Source organism: Lichenostomus cassidix, unplaced genomic scaffold, assembly GCF_008360975.1.
Source record: "Lichenostomus cassidix isolate B80296 unplaced genomic scaffold, HeHo_3.0 HiC_scaffold_33, whole genome shotgun sequence".
In the NCBI taxonomy this organism is placed as follows: Eukaryota; Metazoa; Chordata; class Aves; order Passeriformes; family Meliphagidae; genus Lichenostomus; species Lichenostomus cassidix.
Genome location: NW_028147632.1, coordinates 1,054,315 through 1,070,791, shown reverse-complemented (window position 1 = coordinate 1,070,791; position 16,477 = coordinate 1,054,315). Strand labels below are relative to the sequence as shown.

General features: G+C 55.8%; 3 protein-coding genes across 3 annotated transcripts in view; 2 read left to right on the top strand and 1 right to left on the bottom strand.

The window, feature by feature from the left end:
• The window catches only part of LOC146421328 (uncharacterized), a 238,099-nt gene that overhangs the window by 29,613 nt on the left and 192,009 nt on the right, over positions 1 to 16,477 (top strand). The window lies entirely within an intron of this gene.
• LOC146421343 (uncharacterized) overlaps positions 1 to 16,477 on the top strand; it is a 95,707-nt gene that overhangs the window by 42,855 nt on the left and 36,375 nt on the right. The gene's annotated exons all lie outside the window — the stretch shown is intronic.
• On the bottom strand, positions 671 to 12,732 carry LOC146421345 (uncharacterized). The gene is made up of 3 exons (XM_085047116.1): positions 12,667 to 12,732; positions 10,371 to 11,260; positions 671 to 2,864 (listed from the first exon to the last, which is right to left on the bottom strand). The coding sequence occupies exons 1-3, from the start codon at positions 12,730 to 12,732 to the stop codon at positions 1,928 to 1,930; spliced, it is 1,893 nt and encodes a 630-aa protein (XP_084903242.1). The 3' UTR covers positions 671 to 1,927.

The window sequence follows — 16,477 nt, the reverse complement described above, 5'->3', positions numbered from 1 at the left end:
ATGAAGTAATTGCCCCCTTACTCAAATTACCTCCCCCCCAAAAAAAGTTACAACTTAGTTTACAGAAACATGTCCCAGTGATAAAGCTCTTTCAAGGCTGGTGCCTCATGCTCTTGAAATTGTGGAGATTGTTTCGTCTTCTCCAAAGAATTCTGAACAAGGCTAGAGAACAAGGGTTATAAACATGTGGGGCTAAGATACAGAGAGTAAAAACTACAGGAATGGGAAAGGGTAAAAAGGATATAAAAAGAGTATAAAAGTACAATGAAAAAGGACAAAAACCCATCAGGCATCAACAGAAGCCAGGTTTACACAAACTGCCCAGCTGTGGAATCCCCAACCCCACCACAAAGTGACACAGAAACCCCAAAAAACGACACTGAAACCCCAAAAATTGCAGAAAAAAAACCCCAAAAGTGACACAGAAACCCCAAAAAGTGACATGGAGACTCAAAAAGTGACGATGGGAAACCTCCAATGGGACAGTGAGACCCCAAAAATGGCAGAGAAAACCTCAAAAATGGAAGAGAAATCCCAAAAAGTGACACAGAACCCCAAAAAACGACAAAGAAACCCCAAAAAATGACACAGAAATCCCCAAAAGTGACACTTGAGACCCTAAAAATGACACAGAAACCCCCAAAATGATTAAAAAACCCCCAAAAATGACATGACAAACGCCCAAAAGTGAGACAGAAACCCCAAAAGGTGACCCAGAACCCCCCCAAAAATGACCCAGAAACCCCAAGAAGGACACAAAAATCCCCCAAAATGGCACAGAACCCCCAAAAATCTCCACCGCACGCTGCTGGAGCAGTTCGACATCAAATCGGGACTTTGACGTGAGAGGAGCTGAGGGGAGTCACAATCCATCACAGACCCCCAAATGCCAGGCCTTGCACCACAGCAGTGCAGGTGATGCAAGCAGAGTCTGCTGCTAGAGACTGTCCCCTGCCCCGGGGGGACATGCTGGACATTGTCACCTGGCCTGAGTGGATATTAACCCTTGGCACTCTGTGCTTTTTGGGGGGAAAACCACCACTGAGAAGAGCAGCTGGAGAAGATCAATGTGACATCGTTGGGATCCACGGATGGTGATGTTTTCTTTCTCCCCCTTTCTGTCCCCTTCACCTCTTTTCCTACTTCTCTTTTCCTCTCTTCCCTCTTTCTCTCATATTTACCATCAAATAAAACCTACACTACTGACTGGCATGTGGTCTCGTTTGCACCTTAATTCGGGCAGAGGTATTTCCAAAGAACCTTAATGTTTGGATCATAACAGCTGTGACCCCAATGTCCCACCCATGTCTCACCACAATATCTTCATTTTTACCCCAAATTCAGGTGTTTTGAAGGATTGAAATGAAAACAAGACCAAACCCGAAAGAAAAGGATTTACATGTCTGTGCCCACTGAGGATCCATGTGGTTGGGTAGAAGGGAAGAACATTTTTGGACGTTTCCACCCCAAAATCTTGGTCTTTACCCCAATTCAGAACCATTTGGCTGTGAAAGATGCCCTTGGGTGAGAGAAAATCAGAATCATGGAATCCCTGAGACTAAGGAAAATACCTCCAAGGCCATCCAGTGTTGCCTCATGCCAAGAGATGATATAACTGAACACAAAAGGTGAGATTTTCTGGGGTGGAAAGTCAACAAATCCGCTCTCCCCAGGGAATTTCTGATGTCCCCAGGAATTCCCATGGACATTCCTGGCCCTGCCTTCATCCAGGTGCCCACGGGGAGCCAGGAGGGTGTGGAGCCACCAGCCAGGTGTCTTTGCCACACGGATCACCAGCAGCAAGGATCAGCAGGGCTCTGCACAGCTGGGGTCACTGGGGATCATCCACTGCAGATCTTCCCACTGGGGATGGAGTTGGAGCAGCAATGAAGCTCTTCCTGCACTCGGGACACTCGCAGGGCTTCCCTCAATGGTGCTTCCGTTGGTGCCTTGTCAAGAGAGAGCTCTGTGAGAAGCTCTTCCCACACTCGGGACACTCGTAGGGCTTTTCCCCAGTGTGGATGCGCCGGTGGGTGATGAGGGTGGAGTTGTGCTTGAAGCCCTTCCCACAGTCAGGGCAGCGGAAGGGCCTCTCCTGGGTGTGAATGTGCTCATGGCGGAGGAGATTGGAGCTGGTCTGAAACCTCTTCCCACACTTCCCACACTCATAGGGCCTCTCCCCAGTGTGGATCTTCTTGTGCTGCATCAGGGCAGAGCTGTGGTTGAAGCTCTTCCCACATTCCTGGCAATCGTAGGGCTTTTCCCCAGTGTGGATCACCTGGTGCTGCATCAGGTTAGACATCTGGCTGAAGCTCTTCCCACACTTCTCACACTCATAGGGCTTTTCTCCAGTGTGGATCATCTGGTGTTTCATAAGGGTGGATATAAGGCTGAAGCTCTTCCTACACTCCCCACACTCGTAGGGCTTTTCCCCAGTGTGGATGCGTCGGTGCCTGATGAGGTGGGAGTTTTGCTTGAAGCCCTTCCCACAGTCAGGGCAGCGGAAGGGCCTCTCCTGGGTGTGAATGCGCTCATGGAGGAGGAGATGGGAGCTCCTCTGAAACCTCTTCCCACACTTCCCACACTCATAGGGCCTCTCCCCGGTGTGGATCTTCTTGTGCCGGATCAGGTGGGAGCTGCGACTGAAGCCCTTCCCACATTCTGCACAATCGTAGGGCTTTTCCCCAGTGTGGATCACCTGGTGCTGCATCAGGGTGCACATCCGGCTGAAGCTCTTCCCACACTTCCCACAATCGAAGGGCTTTTCCCCAGTGTGGATCATCTGGTGTTTGATCAGGTTGGACATCCGGCTGAAGCTTTTCCCACACTCCCCACACTCATAGGGCTTTTCCCCAGTGTGGATCCTCTGGTGCTTGATCAGATCAGATCTCCGCCTGAACCTTTTCCCACATTCCCCACACTTGTGGGGCTTCTCTCTGCCCTCAGGCTTCTCCCCCAGCTCCGAGCTCCGGCTGCATCTCCGGGCCTTTTCCTCCTCCTCCATCCGGCCACGCCTTGGCAATGACAAATCCTGCTTTGGGGAAAAACAAGGGCTCAGCGCCTTGCCCTGGGGGTTCCTCCTGCCCAGCTCCAGCTCTGCAACTCTCCCAGGGCTTTGTGTCCATAAAAACCCCAAACCACCACCATTCACCTCAAAACCCTCACAGCATTTCCCCCTCTCTGCTCTTTGCACTTTGGCCTCCTCAGGCTCTCCCTTCCCTGCACTCATGGGGCTCCCGTGCCTCCCGGGCTTCCCTATTTTCCAGGGTCCCGCTTAGGGATGATCCGGGGGTTTTGGGGGTCCCAGGGGTCCCTTCTCCCCTCATTCTCTGCTCCGCGCTTCCAGGGATCCCAGGCTTCCCCCTTAGCCACGCTCCCCCCTCTCCAGCCTGCCGGGGCTCCCCCAGCTCCGCCATCGCCCCTCTCCGCTCACCCCACTCCGGGGCTCCCGCCCTTCCCCTCCACCGCTCTCCCGGCCGGACCCCATGCCCCATGTCCCCCTCCCACCCCGACACCGGGCCGTGCCCACCTGCAGCCCCCAAAATATCCCCCAAAGCCCCACTGCCGCCTCAGCTTTGCCCTTCTGCCACATCCAAACATTCCCCCCGCACAATCAAACCCTCCCAGCGACCCTGAACGAGATTTCGGGCTCAATCCCGCAAGCTGCGAGCTCCAAACACCCGCCCAGAAAAAACGCCGCTCGGGGACCCCCGAGACATTTGGGGCGATTCCTCCTCCCCCTCACCTGCGGCGTGCGGGGCGCCGATGCTCCCGGGGCCGCGGCAGACAAAGAGCTCCGCGCCGCTTCTGCTGCTCCTCCTCTTCCTCTCTCCAACCTCTTCCTGCTCCTCCTCTTCCTCTCTCCAACCTCTTCCTGTTCCTCCTCTTCCTCTCTCCTCCTTCCTCCTCCCGCGGCTCCTCCTCCTTCCTCCTCCCGCCTCCTCCTCCTCCTCGGATCTCTGGCCTTTCTGCCGCTCCTTCCTCATCCCTCCTCCTCCTCCTCCATCCCTTCTCCTCCTCCCCCCAAGCCCAGCGCCCACCCTTTCCCCCCCTTTTCCCCACGCCGTCGCATGCCGCGGGAGGAGCCGGGATGGAGCCGGGGCAGGTCGGGCTGGGGCAGCGCTGGGCTCCGGGCCAGGCCTGGGCGCCCCCCACGCGCCCCCTGCCCAAATTGGGCTGGCGGGAAGCGCTGGGGGCGAGGGGGGGGCGCAGGTGGGGTTGGGGTGGGGAGCGCTGGGCGCTGCGGGTCTGCCTGGGAACTGGAGAGTCATCAGCGCCGCGAGCTCGGATTGGATCAGAATCGCTCAGCGCCTTCTCCCATTGGCTCATTTTCGCGGGGCTATTTTTCGGGGCTGTTTTTCTATGGGGTTTGGAGGGTCTGGGGGGCTCAGGGGTCTCAGTGCCTTTTTTGGGGTTCGCTCGTTGCCGTGTCGGGGTTCAGCTGCCTCCCAAGGCCCCCAGAGCGGGGTGACACTTGGGGACACACGGAGGTCCCCATTCCCGATCCATCCCGCGGTCAGTTCTGCCCCCCAATCACAGCCCCACCGCGGGGTCCCCCCAAGTCCCTCCCCAGTGCCCCCCAAGAAACGCGACCGGAGCCAACTGGGAAGCTTTATTGGGAGCACTGGGAGCAGCCGGGCGGGGTCAGAGTGACAGCAGGGCTGGGGGGACACACGACCCCGTGTGACTGGAGTGTGAAGGATCTGCTGGAAGTCCACAGCACTTCAGCAACCAGGAATGAACTCAAAAGAACCCTCACGGGTGGCCTCTAGGAAGGGGACAGTGTCAGTCCAGGAGCACAGGGCTGGCAGGGTGTGGCTGTGTCCAGGGCTCTGGAAGGGACGTGGTGCTCTGCTGGGACTGACATGCCTGGGCCTGGGCAGTTCAGCCGTAGCTGTCCCCTGTCCCTGTCTGTGTCTCTTGTCCCTGTCTGTGTCCCCTGTCCCTGTCTGTGTCCCCTGTCCCTGTCTGTGTCCCTTGTTCCTGGCTGTGTCCCCATCCCTTGTCTCTCCTGCTGCCAGCTCAGTGAGTGGCACACGGGCTGAGGGTCCCTCCTCTGTTCCCTGGGCGTCGGGTGGGAGATGTGAGGGCTGAGCCTGCTCAGGACAGCTCCATCCTCACGACGAACTGCTCTTTCCAGCTCCAGGCCAGAGGATCAGATCCCACCTCAAGTTTATCGTGGTGCTGGTTGTGCTCCTAGCCCTGGTTGTGGCTCTGGGGGTGTCCTTGGCTGCTGTGTCAGGTAAGGGAGGAGCAGCAGCCTCAGCCCAACCCCTCGGGGCACTGCTGGCTCACTGCTGCCTGAGGGGAGAGTCCTCAGACATTCTTCTCCATTTCCCTCTGCAGGGAGAATACACAGAAAAACTCCAGTTACTCCAGTTAACCCTGCAGCTCGGGTGCTGCTGGCCTGTCCCCATGGCTGGGTTGGGTACAACGGGATCTGCTACTTCCTCTCGAGGCATCGTCTCTCCTGGGATCAGGCTAAGGCTCGGTGCTCCGAGCTCGAGGCTTCCCTGGCTGTGCTCACTGACAAGGAAATGGTGAGTGAGGGGTTTGGGGGGTTTGGGAAGGCCAAGGGGACCCTGGGGTGCTCCTGGGCTAGGAGTCCATTGTTTGCTCCTCTCTCCTTGCCAGGAGTTCCTGTTCCGCCTCAGCAGGAATGTTGATTACTGGCTCAGGCTGCACAGACAGGGCCAGCGGCTGCAGTGGGTGGATGGCAGCAGCTTCAGCTCCTCCTGAGTCCTGGGGGGCACAGGCGGAGCCTTGGGGGCACAGGCAGAGCCTGGGGGCACAGGCAGAGCTTTGGGGGCACAGGCAGAGCCTGGGGGCACAGGCAGAGCTTTGGGGGCACAGGCAGAGCCTTGGGGGCACAGGCAGAGCCTGGGGGCACAGGGGCACAATGTGTTCCCCTGAGGTTCCAGCAATGTCTCTGCTCCTCCCTGCAGGGTTCCTGTGCTGGGCAGTGCAGGGTGTGTGCACCTGGCTGAGAATTATCTCGGGAGTGCAATCTGTTCAAATGAGATGCAGTGTATCTGCAGCAGAGCCCAAACCCACCTCTAATGGGGAATGGAGGAAGGATATTTTCTGTGCTGGGCAGTCTCAGCTTCACCTCATCCCCCCAGCATGGGGATTTCCTTCCTCAGCTGCAGTGTCTGCCTTGCACTGATCCTCAGGGTCACATCACTGCCTGTTCTGCAGGAGATGAACCTGCAGGAAGAGGAGATGATGAGAAAACAGATGTGTGGCTGCCTGGGCTGAGCCTGGGGGTTCTTTTGTCATTCTGAAAGCTTCACAAAAGTCATGTTTCTCTTGCACTCTGTATGTTTACTAACCAGGTACATATATATTTGTATGTCCCTGTGGATTCAGCTGTGAAACCTTTGCTGCCTTATGACCTTGGCTGGGGTAAGGTTCTGATAATACCAAAGTCATGATTTGACCCCACAGGGGCCATTCCCTTAAGGGTTGGACTGCGTCCTTGTGGGTCCCTTCCAACTCAGAGCATTCGCTGAGAGGTCCTTGTGCGACCTCCATCAGTATTTATAGTGTAAATGTTGTTCTTGTTATTTCCTTCATTACTTTATTACTTTTGTAAGAAATGCTAATCAAGGCCGTGCTGTCCCTCGTGTCCCCTCAGCACCTGCAGCCCTGTCCCTTGCCCTGCTGCCCCTGCCCCGGGGGCTTCAGCCGAGCCAGAGCCTCTTCCCAGTGCTCCCAGTGCTCCCAGTCTGCCCGTGCAGCCTCCAGCAGCCAGCGAGGCCTTCAGCTGGGCCGGCAGAGAGGAGCTGCTGGAGCTCCCAAATCAGTTTGGGTTCCGTTTGTCCTTCCCAGCCTGGTGAACAACGATTTGGGAGTTTTCTGCCCAAACCCTGTCCGTTCCTCCACTCAGCCCAAGGGGTTTGGGGAGATTTTGGCTTTTTGGGGGAAATCAAGGCGATGTGGGGCTGAGGGAGATCGTCCCTCAGAGCCTCTCTGGCCAATCAGAGCTCGAGAACGAGGAGTGGCGGGAGAATCAGCCAATCGAAGCTAGGGCGGGCTTTCTAATCGGCGAATCAGCCAATGAGCTCTAGGGGCGGGTTTCGGGCGGGAAAATCAGCCAATGGGAGCGAGGGGCGGGCTTTGCACGGTAGGCGGAGTTTCCCTGAGGGAAGCGGCGCTCCGCGGATCTTCCTTCCAAATGTCTGTTCGCAATGGCTCCGGAAAGTCCCGGGCCGGGCAGGAGGCCAGGGAACCGCTGTGGGTGAGTCCGGGATGGAGCAGAGAGCTCCCTGCAGCCCCGGCAGGAGCCCAGAGGGTGGAGCAGGAGATGCGTGAGAGAGGCTGTGGGAAGCCCCCGCAGAACCTCGGGATTTTTGGGCCTGTGGGGATCCTCGCCTGAGCAGCCTTTTCCGAGGGGTTGTGTCCCCTGGGAGAGACCCCAGGCTGGAGCAGGACAGGGATTCCTCTCTGTGACCATGATACCAAAATCAGCCAGAAAATGAGCTTTCTAGCAATGCTTCTAATTTGAAGCATTTGAAAGCAGCCATTCTTTATCAGTGCTGAACGAACCCCGAGGATCTCTTCTTTAATCTAGTGTGTGGGGTAAAACTTCCGAATGGGGTATTTGTTCCACCCGGATCACACATATTCATTACTAAACACTTCCTGGCTAATTCATAAACCTTTCCTCGTGCTCCTTTCCATCCATCCACCTCCTGCTCAGAGTCCTTTTGTGGTCCTGGAGGGACATCTAAAGGAGTTTCTGGTGATTGCACTCACTGATGTTTGGAGGAAAGCTCAGCTTTCCTCGAAATTGCTTCTCGTTGCATAACTTGCCCAACCTCACTGTAATTCTCTTTCTCTGTTCCTGCCCTGATTTCATCTATGTTTATCATCCTGTTTGCACACCTTTATCCCCTGTTATCTCTCTGCTCGCTAATCTTTAAGCTCTATCCAGCACCTTTAGGGGAACTGAAAATTTCTATTGTCTGTTCTTGATCAAGTCTCCGCTTTTTGTGTGATTCTGTGTCTTTTTGGAGCAGTCCCAGCCCAAAGTGTCACAGGGACTCTGCCGTGGGATGATGACACACCCAGAGCAGACAGATGTTGCAATTACAGTGTATCCGAGTTCAATTACAATATAACCATCTTCAATTACAATGTATCTATCATCACTCCAAACCTGCCCAATGTCGATTACAATATACCCGAAACCAGTTTTTAAAAAATGTATCCAATTGCAGATACAAAGTTATTCCTTCTTCATTTTGGAGCAAATCCCTGTCTCAGAACCTGTCTGGAATTTAACACTTTTCACAGTTCACTGACAATCTCTGGCACCATGTCGAATGGTGGTTTAATAACTGGCAGAGTGATCTGTGAAACAAAAATGTGTGCTCCTCCTCTCTGCGGCTGTTTTTGGCCCTGGGAGCCAAGTAATTTCATTATCTTCATCCTGTTTGGCTCTCTGCTGTGCTCTGCAGTGCAGAACGGAAACTTCAGCTGGTTTTGCTCTTCCTGTAGTCTTAGATCAACATGAACTCTGCTGATAACAAAGCTCTCCCTGCTCAGAGTGCACTAAGGCAAACCACACTTACAATCCCTGCAGATCTTTACTTTTCTTTCCCTCAGTTGCAATGTCCATGTTAAAGCAACCATTTAGTCCTTCTGTGCTGAAACAACTCATGGCAGAGCAGAGCATTAGATTAAATAACCTCATTCAGGGTGGTCAGTGCAAATCCTGCAATGCATCTTCTGTTGACAAAAAAAAGTTACTTCTTTCTGTGTTGTTTCCAGTCTGGGTTCTCAGTCAGGCTTGCCTTTAAACATAGCCAGGCTAGAATAAACTTCTTGTGATTGTCTGGAGTGTTTCTGATTTTGGAGCCCAACAGAAGCACAGCAGGATTTTGAATTTCAAAGGTGATTTCCTGTCCCACTGTACAACAGGAGTGAGCTCAGTCAGTGGCTCCTCTGGTGTCCCAAACCCTTCTGTCCCACGTGTGTCCCACAGAGCTCAGGCTCTGTCCCACAGTGAATTTTGGGATCCTGATTTAGCAGCTCCATGGCTGTGACTCCTCACTAGCAGCTGGGCCATCCTTGGCTCACATCATGGATCTGTTCAGCAAAATTGGCAGTGACTCCTCCCTGAGCCACTGGGAATTGTGGTGGAACACCTTGGGAAAGATTTTGGCTCTCAGAAGTGAATAATTCAAAAGATCCCTGGGACCTGCCAAGCCCAGAGCCAGAATTACCAGTGTTTCCTTTTGTTTTTGGAGCACAGCCCGAGTATAATCAGCCCAAACAACAAAATCGTTACGGGTAAATCCAATGTAAATCCAACCCAATTCCAGGTAAATCAAACTGAATTCCAGATTGATCCAACCCAGCTCCAGGTGAGTCAAAACAAATTCCAGGGGGTCAAACCCAATTCCAGGTCGAGAAAACCCCATTCCAGGTAAACCAAATCCAGTTCCAGGTGGATCAAACCAAATTCCAGGTCAATCCAGCCCAATTCCCAGGCAATCCAATCCAGTTCCAGGAGGACCAAACCCAATTCCAGGGGTGTCAAACCCAATTCAACTCTTTTAAATGTCCCATCGCCCCTTTCCCTCCATTCAGGAAGCTCCTGACAGCTTTCTTCTGGGAGAAATTCCTGAATTTGGAGATTTTTGGATGCAGTTTTGGACGGGGAAAGCTCTGCCTGCCTTTCCCCTCCCTGTCTGTGTCCCCAACGTCCCACCATGGCTGTGTCCCCAATGTCCGATGCATGTCTCACCTCAATATCTTCATTTTTACCCCAAATTCAGGTGTTTAGAAAGGCCGAAATGAAAACAAGACCAAACCCGAAAGAAAAGGATTTACATGTCTGTGCCCACTGAGGATCCATGTGGTTGGGTGGAAGGGAAGAACATTTTTGGACGTTTCCACCCCAAAATCCTGCTCTTTGCCCCAATTCAGAACCATTTGGCTGTGAAAGATGCCACTGGGTGAGAGAAAATCAGAACCATGGAATCCCTGAGGTTGCAAAAGACCTCCAAGGCCATCCAGTGTTGCCTCATGCCAAGAGATGATATAACTGAACACAAAAGGTGAGATTTTCTGGGGTGGAAAGTCAACAAATCCGCTCTCCCCAGGGGATTTCTGATGTCCCCAGGAATTCCCATGGACATTCCTGGCCCTGCCTTCATCCAGGTGCCCACGGGGAGCCAGGAGGGTGTGGAGCCACCAGCCAGGTGTCTTTGCCAAACGGATCAGCAGCAGCACGGATCACCAGGGCTCTGCACAGCTGGGGTCACTGGGGATCATCCACTGCAGATCTTCCCACTGGGGATGGAGTTGGAGCAGCAATGAAGCTTTTCCCACACTCGGGACACTCGCAGGGCTTCCCTCACTGGTGCCTCCGTTGGTGCTGAGTCAAGTGAGAGCTCCTGGAGAAGCTCTTCCCACACTCGGGACACTCGTAGGGCTTTTCCCCAGTGTGGATGCGCCGGTGGGTGATGAGGTTGGAGTTTCGCTTGAAGCCCTTCCCACAGTCAGGGCAGCGGAAGGGCCTCTCCTGGGTGTGAATGCGCTCATGGACGAGGAGATCGGAGCTGGTCTGAAACCTCTTCCCACACGTGGGACACTCATAGGGCCTCTCCCCGGTGTGGATCCTTTTGTGCTGCATCAGGTTGGAGTTGCTCCTGAAGCTCTTCCCACATTCCTGGCAATCATACGGCTTTTCCCCAGTGTGGATCACCTGGTGCTGCAGCAGGTAAGATCTGTGCCTGAAGCTTTTCCCACACTTCCCACACTCATAGGGCTTTTCCCCAGTGTGGATCCTCTGGTGCTTGATCAGGGCGGAGCTGTGGCTGAAGCTCTTCGCACATTCTGTGCAATCGTAGGGCTTTTCCCCAGTGTGGGTCACCTGGTGCTGCATCAGGATGGACATCCGGCTGAAGCTCTTCCCACACTTCCCACACTCATAGGGCTTTTCCCCAGTGTGGATCATCTGGTGTGTGATCAAGTGTGACATCCGGCTGAAGCTCTTCCCACAATTCCCACAACCATAGGGCTTTTCCCCAGTGTGGATTTTCTTGTGCTTGATCAGCGAGGAGCTGTTGCTGAAGCTCCTCCCACATTCTTCGCAATCGTAGGGCTTTTCCCCAGTGTGGATCCTCTGGTGCTGCATCAGGTTAGACATCTGGGTGAAGCTATTCCCACACTCCCTACACTCATAGGGCTTTTCCCCACTGTGGATCCTCTGGTGCCGGATAAGATCAGATCTCCACCTGAAACCTTCCTGACATCAAAGCCATGCAGCAATGACAAATCCTGCTTTGGGGGAAACACAAGGGCTCAGCGCCTTGCCCTGGGGGTTCCTCCTGCCCACCTCCAGCTCTGCATCCCAGGGGTTTGTGTCCATAAAATCCCCAAACCACCACCATTCACCTCAAAACCCTCACAGCATTTCCCCCTCTCTGCTCTTTGCACTTTGGCCTCCTCAGGGTCTCCCTTCCCTGCACTCATGGGGCTCCCGTGGCTCCCGGGCTTCCCTATTTTCCAGGGTCCCGCCTAGGGATGATCCGGGGGCTTTGGGGGTCCCAGGGGTCCCTTCTCCCCTCATTCTCTGCTCCGCGCTTCCAGGGATCCCAGGCTTCCCCCTTATCCACGCTCTCCCCTCTCCAGCCTGCCGGGGCTCCCCCAGCTCCGCCATCGCCCCTCTCCGCTCACCCCACTCCGGGGCTCCCGCCCTTCCCCTCCACCGCTCTCCCGGCCGGACCCCATGCCCCATGTCCCCCTCCCACCCCGACACCGGGCCGTGCCCACCTGCAGCCCCCAAAATATCCCCCAAAGCCCCACTGCCGCCTCAGCTTTGCCCTTCCGCCGCATCCAAACGTTCCCCCCGCACAATCAAACCCTCCCAGTGACCCTCCACGAGATTTGGGGCTCAATCCCGCAAGCTGCGAGCTCCAAACACCCGCCCAGAAAAAACGCCGCTCGGGGACCCCCGAGACATTTGGGGCGACTTCCTCCTCCCCCTCACCTGCGGCGTGCGGGGCGCCGATGCTCCCGGGGCCGCGACAGACAAAGAGCTCCGCGCTGCTTCTGCTGCTCCTCCTCTTCCTCTCTCCAACCTCTTCCTGTTCCTCCTCTTCCTCTTTCCTCCTTCCTCCTCCCGCGGCTCCTCCTCCTTCCTCCTCCCGCCTCCTCCTCCTGCTCGGATCTCCGGCCTTTCTCCCGCTCCTTCCTCATCCCTCCTCCTCCTCCTCCATCCCTTCTCCTCCTCCCCCCAAGCCCAGCGCCCACCCTTTCCCCCCCTTTTCCCCACGCCGTCGCATGCCGCGGGAGGAGCCGGGATGGAGCCGGGGCAGGTCGGGCTGGGGCAGCGCTGGGCTCCGGGCCAGGCCTGGGCGCCCCCCACGCGCCCCCTCCCCAAATTGGGCTGGCGGGAAGCGCTGGGGGCGAGGGGGCGGCGCAGGTGGGGTTGGGGTGGGGAGCGCTGGGCGCTGCGGGTCTGCCTGGGAACTGGAGAGTCATCAGCGCCGCGAGCTCGGATTGGAGAATGCCCGCAGGAGACAGGAGAGTCGTGTAAAAGTGACTTTATGGATGCACAGAGGGAGAGGCCGTGGGGCATTTGCCATGGGGCTGTAAAACGCAGCCTCCTTTTCATGCTCGTTTCCCGGCCGCATCTCCCTGTCCCTTTGCCGTCTGGCTGAAGTACTTGAAAGGTACAGACTTCCCGATCCGCCCACTGCCTGTGTCCCTTAACATGCACCCCTAGTTTGTGTAACATTCGGTATTCGTGGCTCTGGGAAGTGTTTGTTCTGCTTGTGGAAGTTCAGGAATGGAGCAGGAGCTTGGCTGAGCAGCAGTCTGTATCAATTAGTAACAATTCAAATTCACAGTGGGTTCTGGGACCTGATAGGAATTCTTAGGATTCCCAGGGGCTGCTCCATTGTGTAAGATTTGTTCTGGTGGCCGTTCATGTTTTTTTAAACATTTTTGGTATGCTCCCTCATGAACTTACTCAGCACTTTTGTGTAATTTAATCATCCAATCTTTGGATCTCAAACTCGTTTCCCTGAACTTGTGGTATGAAAAATCCCCAGTGGTTTATTACACTCTATAAATCATCCACAATGCTAGCACATGTTGGAGTGAGGAGAGAGATGACTCCCCCCAATTTTTTTAGTGAAGTTTTCCCAACATTTTCCCACTTGCTGTTGCTCTTTGCAGATGAACCAATTTGTGCTGCTGTTGGGGTTTGACCCTGACTAAACACCAGCACCCCTGCTCTCTCCTGCTGCACACGTGCCAGAGGAGGGGAAAGAAACAAGTGTAAAAACACACACCAAATTCATGAGTTAAGGGAGATAGGGCACTGGTAGGAGGACCCACGGAAGAAAGGGCAGACAGGCTTTAAACTTAAAGCTGGAAAATGATTTAATTACTTAACAGAGTCGGAGGATATATGAGAGGTAAAAATAAGCTTTTCGTACACCATTTGTTCACTCACCACCTCCCTCTTAAAAATTCATTTTCTATTCACCCCCCTCCTTGCAACCACCAGCTCGGGTAGGGGGCAGGGTGTGGGGTATTTTCTTAGTCCATAGAGCAAGTTCATAAATCTATTCATCAGCACAATTCTTCAACTACAAATACTGTATATCTCTGCTTATCTCTCTTTCTCTCTAGACATTTTTCCTGCTCTCACCCCTCCCTCTTAAGACAATGTTTTCAGCCCCCTTCCCTCTTTCCAAACCCACAGCACGGGCAGGCGGCAGGGTGAGGGGTTTGTTCTCTGCTCAGTCCATCAGGGAGAAGGGTCTTCTGCTTAGCCACGGGGTCCCTCCCACGAGAGACAGTCCTCTGGGAACTTCTTTGGCATGGCTCTGATCTCACGAGCAACATCTCGCCCGAATTCTGCTGCAACGTGAGTCCTCTTGTCCATAAGGTGCAGACTCTGCCGAGCCGAGGCCAGGCTGCTTCCATGCCAGGAGCAAGGCCTTTCTCTCCCTTGCAAGGCCTTTTGCAGTTTTAACTGTTTAGATGAGACTCTCTCTGGATCACAGCTTCCTCCAGGCATCCACCTGCTCCTCTGGCGTGGGCTGTGGGTGGATTTCTGCACCCCTGTGGACTCCATGGGCTGCAGGGGAACCTCCTGCTCCCCCCACGGCCTTCAGCACGGCTAGCAGAGGGTTTTCAGCTGCGGCGACTGGAGCACCTCCTCCCCACCTCCTCCACTCACCTTGGTGTCTCCATGTTGTTCTCCCTTCATATGTTTTTACCCTTTCCTCCTCAAATTAAAAGCAGTGCGTGCCTACTTTTGTTTTGATTTTTTCTTAAATATGCATTCACAGAGGCAGAACTAGCACCTCTAATTGGCCCAAACCTGGCCAGCAGTATGTCCATCACCTTCAGAACCATCAGAGATTGACTGCTGGATTTGATGTAAAAACTTCCAGAGCTTTCACTCAGGACACACAGGAGCCATCTTTGTGCCACTCCCAACCCCTTAGACACCTCCCCAGGCCTAGCACAACAGGTTCTGAGGGGTCCAAATTTCTCCTAGATGTCAAAAAATAGTTTACTGATGTTCTGGGCCAATCAAAACCACCACAACTCCCCTCTGGCCCAGTCCCTTCCCAGTCCCTCCCAGTGCCACCCAGTCCCTCTAATCCCATTCCTAGTCCATTCCCAGTCCTCCACCATCACCCTCAGTGCCCTCCCAGTGCCCTCCAACCTACTCCCCTCTCTCCCAGTCCCTCTAATCCCTGCGAGTCACTTCCAGTGCCACCACAGTGTATTCCAGTCCCTATAATCCCAACCCCATTCCATTCCCAGTCCATTCCCACACCTCCACTCTCTCTCCCAGTGCCCCCCAAGTCCCTACCACTCGACATCAAGTCCTCCCCATTCCCTCCCACTCCTTTCCCAGTCCCTCCCAGTCCATAAACAATCCCTCCCAGTACCACACCACCCCTCCCAGCTCTCTCCCAGCGCCCCCCCAGCTGATCCCAGTGTCTCCCCTCTCTCTCCCAGTGCCCCCCAGCGTGTCCATCTCGCTGGTGCCCTCGAGCTCCCAGCCTGAGCCCGGCCGCCTGCTGTGCTCCGTGATGGATTTCTACCCTGCGCAGGTGCAGGTGAGGTGGTTCCAGGGCCAGCAGGAGCTCTCGGAGCAAGTGATGACCACCGACCTGCTCCCCCACGGGGACTGGACCTACCAGCTGCTGGTGCTGCTGGAAACGCCCCCCCGGCGCGGGGTCACCTACACCTGCCAGGTGGAGCACGTCAGCCTGGAGCAGCCCCTGAGGCGGCACTGGGGTACGGCCAGAGCCCACAGCGCCGGGGGGAGCGGGGGAGGCACTGGGGGGGCTGGCAGGGGGATTGGGCTGTGCTGGGGGGAACTGGGAGGGAGGTGGAGAGAGGCTGGTTTATACTGGGAGAGGGGCTTGGGGGTGTGGGAGGGCTGGGAAGGGGTTGGAAGGATGTTGGGGAGGGTGGGATGAGGTTCTGGGGATGAGTTGGGCACTTGGAGGGAGTTTGGGGGTGCTGGTGGGCAACTGGGAGGGAGTTTGGGGGTGCTGGGGGGAACTGGGAGGGAGTTTGGGGGTGCTGGGGGGAACTGGGAGGGAGTTGGAGTGAGGCTGGAGGGGCTGGAAGGAGATTGGGGATGGAAAAGCAAAGGTTGGAATGAGGTTGGTTGTGCTGGGAAGAGACTGGGAGGGACCTTGGTGAGTCCTGGTGGGGCTGGGAAGGGACTGGGAGAGGGTTTGGGGGTCCTGGGGCGGTGGGGGGCAACTGGGAGGCGTTGTGGGGTGCTGAGAGGGACGGGAGGGGCTTTGGTGTGTCCTGGGGAGGCTGGGAATGGATCGGGAGGAGGTTTCAGGGGCTCCTGGGTGGGCTGGGGGCGACTGGGAGGGTGCTTGGAGGGGCTTGGGGTGTCGGTGAGAGGTTTCTGGGGGTCCTGAGCCCTGCTGACCCCCCAGAGATGCCGCGGGACGCTGCCCGCAGCAAGATGCTGACGGGGATCGGGGGCTTCGTGTTGGGCTTCGTCTTCCTGGCGCTGGGGCTCGGCTTCTACCTGCGCAAGAAGGTGAGGGGGGGTCCCGGGGGTCGTGTCCCCCCTGCCCCGGAGCAGCTGTGCTCCCCCCGGGACCCCCCAGCCCGGTGTCACCCCTTTTCTCTGTCCACAGAGCTCCTGAGCCGCCGCCGGCCGCAGCCCCTCCCCGTGGCCTCGGGCCCGCCCGGGACCCCCCGCTCTGTCCCAGCGCTGATTTTGGGGGGTCGTGTGTCCCCCCAGCCCTGCTGTCACTCTGACCCCGCCCGGCTGCTCCCAGTGCTCCCAATAAAGCTTCCCAGTTGGCTCCGGTCGCGTTTCTTGGGGAGCACTGGGGAGGGACTTGGGGGGACCCTGCGGTGGGGCTGTGACTGGGGGACAGACCTGACCCCGGGATGGATCGGGAATAGGGACCCCCGTGTGTCCCCAAGTGCCACCCCGCTCTGGGGGCCTTGG

Excerpts from the sequence above, each read along its gene's own strand:
- LOC146421345 (XM_085047116.1), bottom strand. The coding sequence starts at position 12,732 with ATGTTAAGGGACACAGGCAGTGGGCGGATCGGGAAGTCTGTACCTTTC. Across the intron at positions 11,261-12,666 it reads TCAAGTACTTCAGCCAGACG|GAAGGTTTCAGGTGGAGATC; the intron begins GCAAAGGGACAG and ends CTTTGATGTCAG. Across the intron at positions 2,865-10,370 it reads CAGCACCAACGGAGGCACCA|GATCCACACTGGGGAAAAGC; the intron begins GTGAGGGAAGCC and ends CAAGCACCAGAG.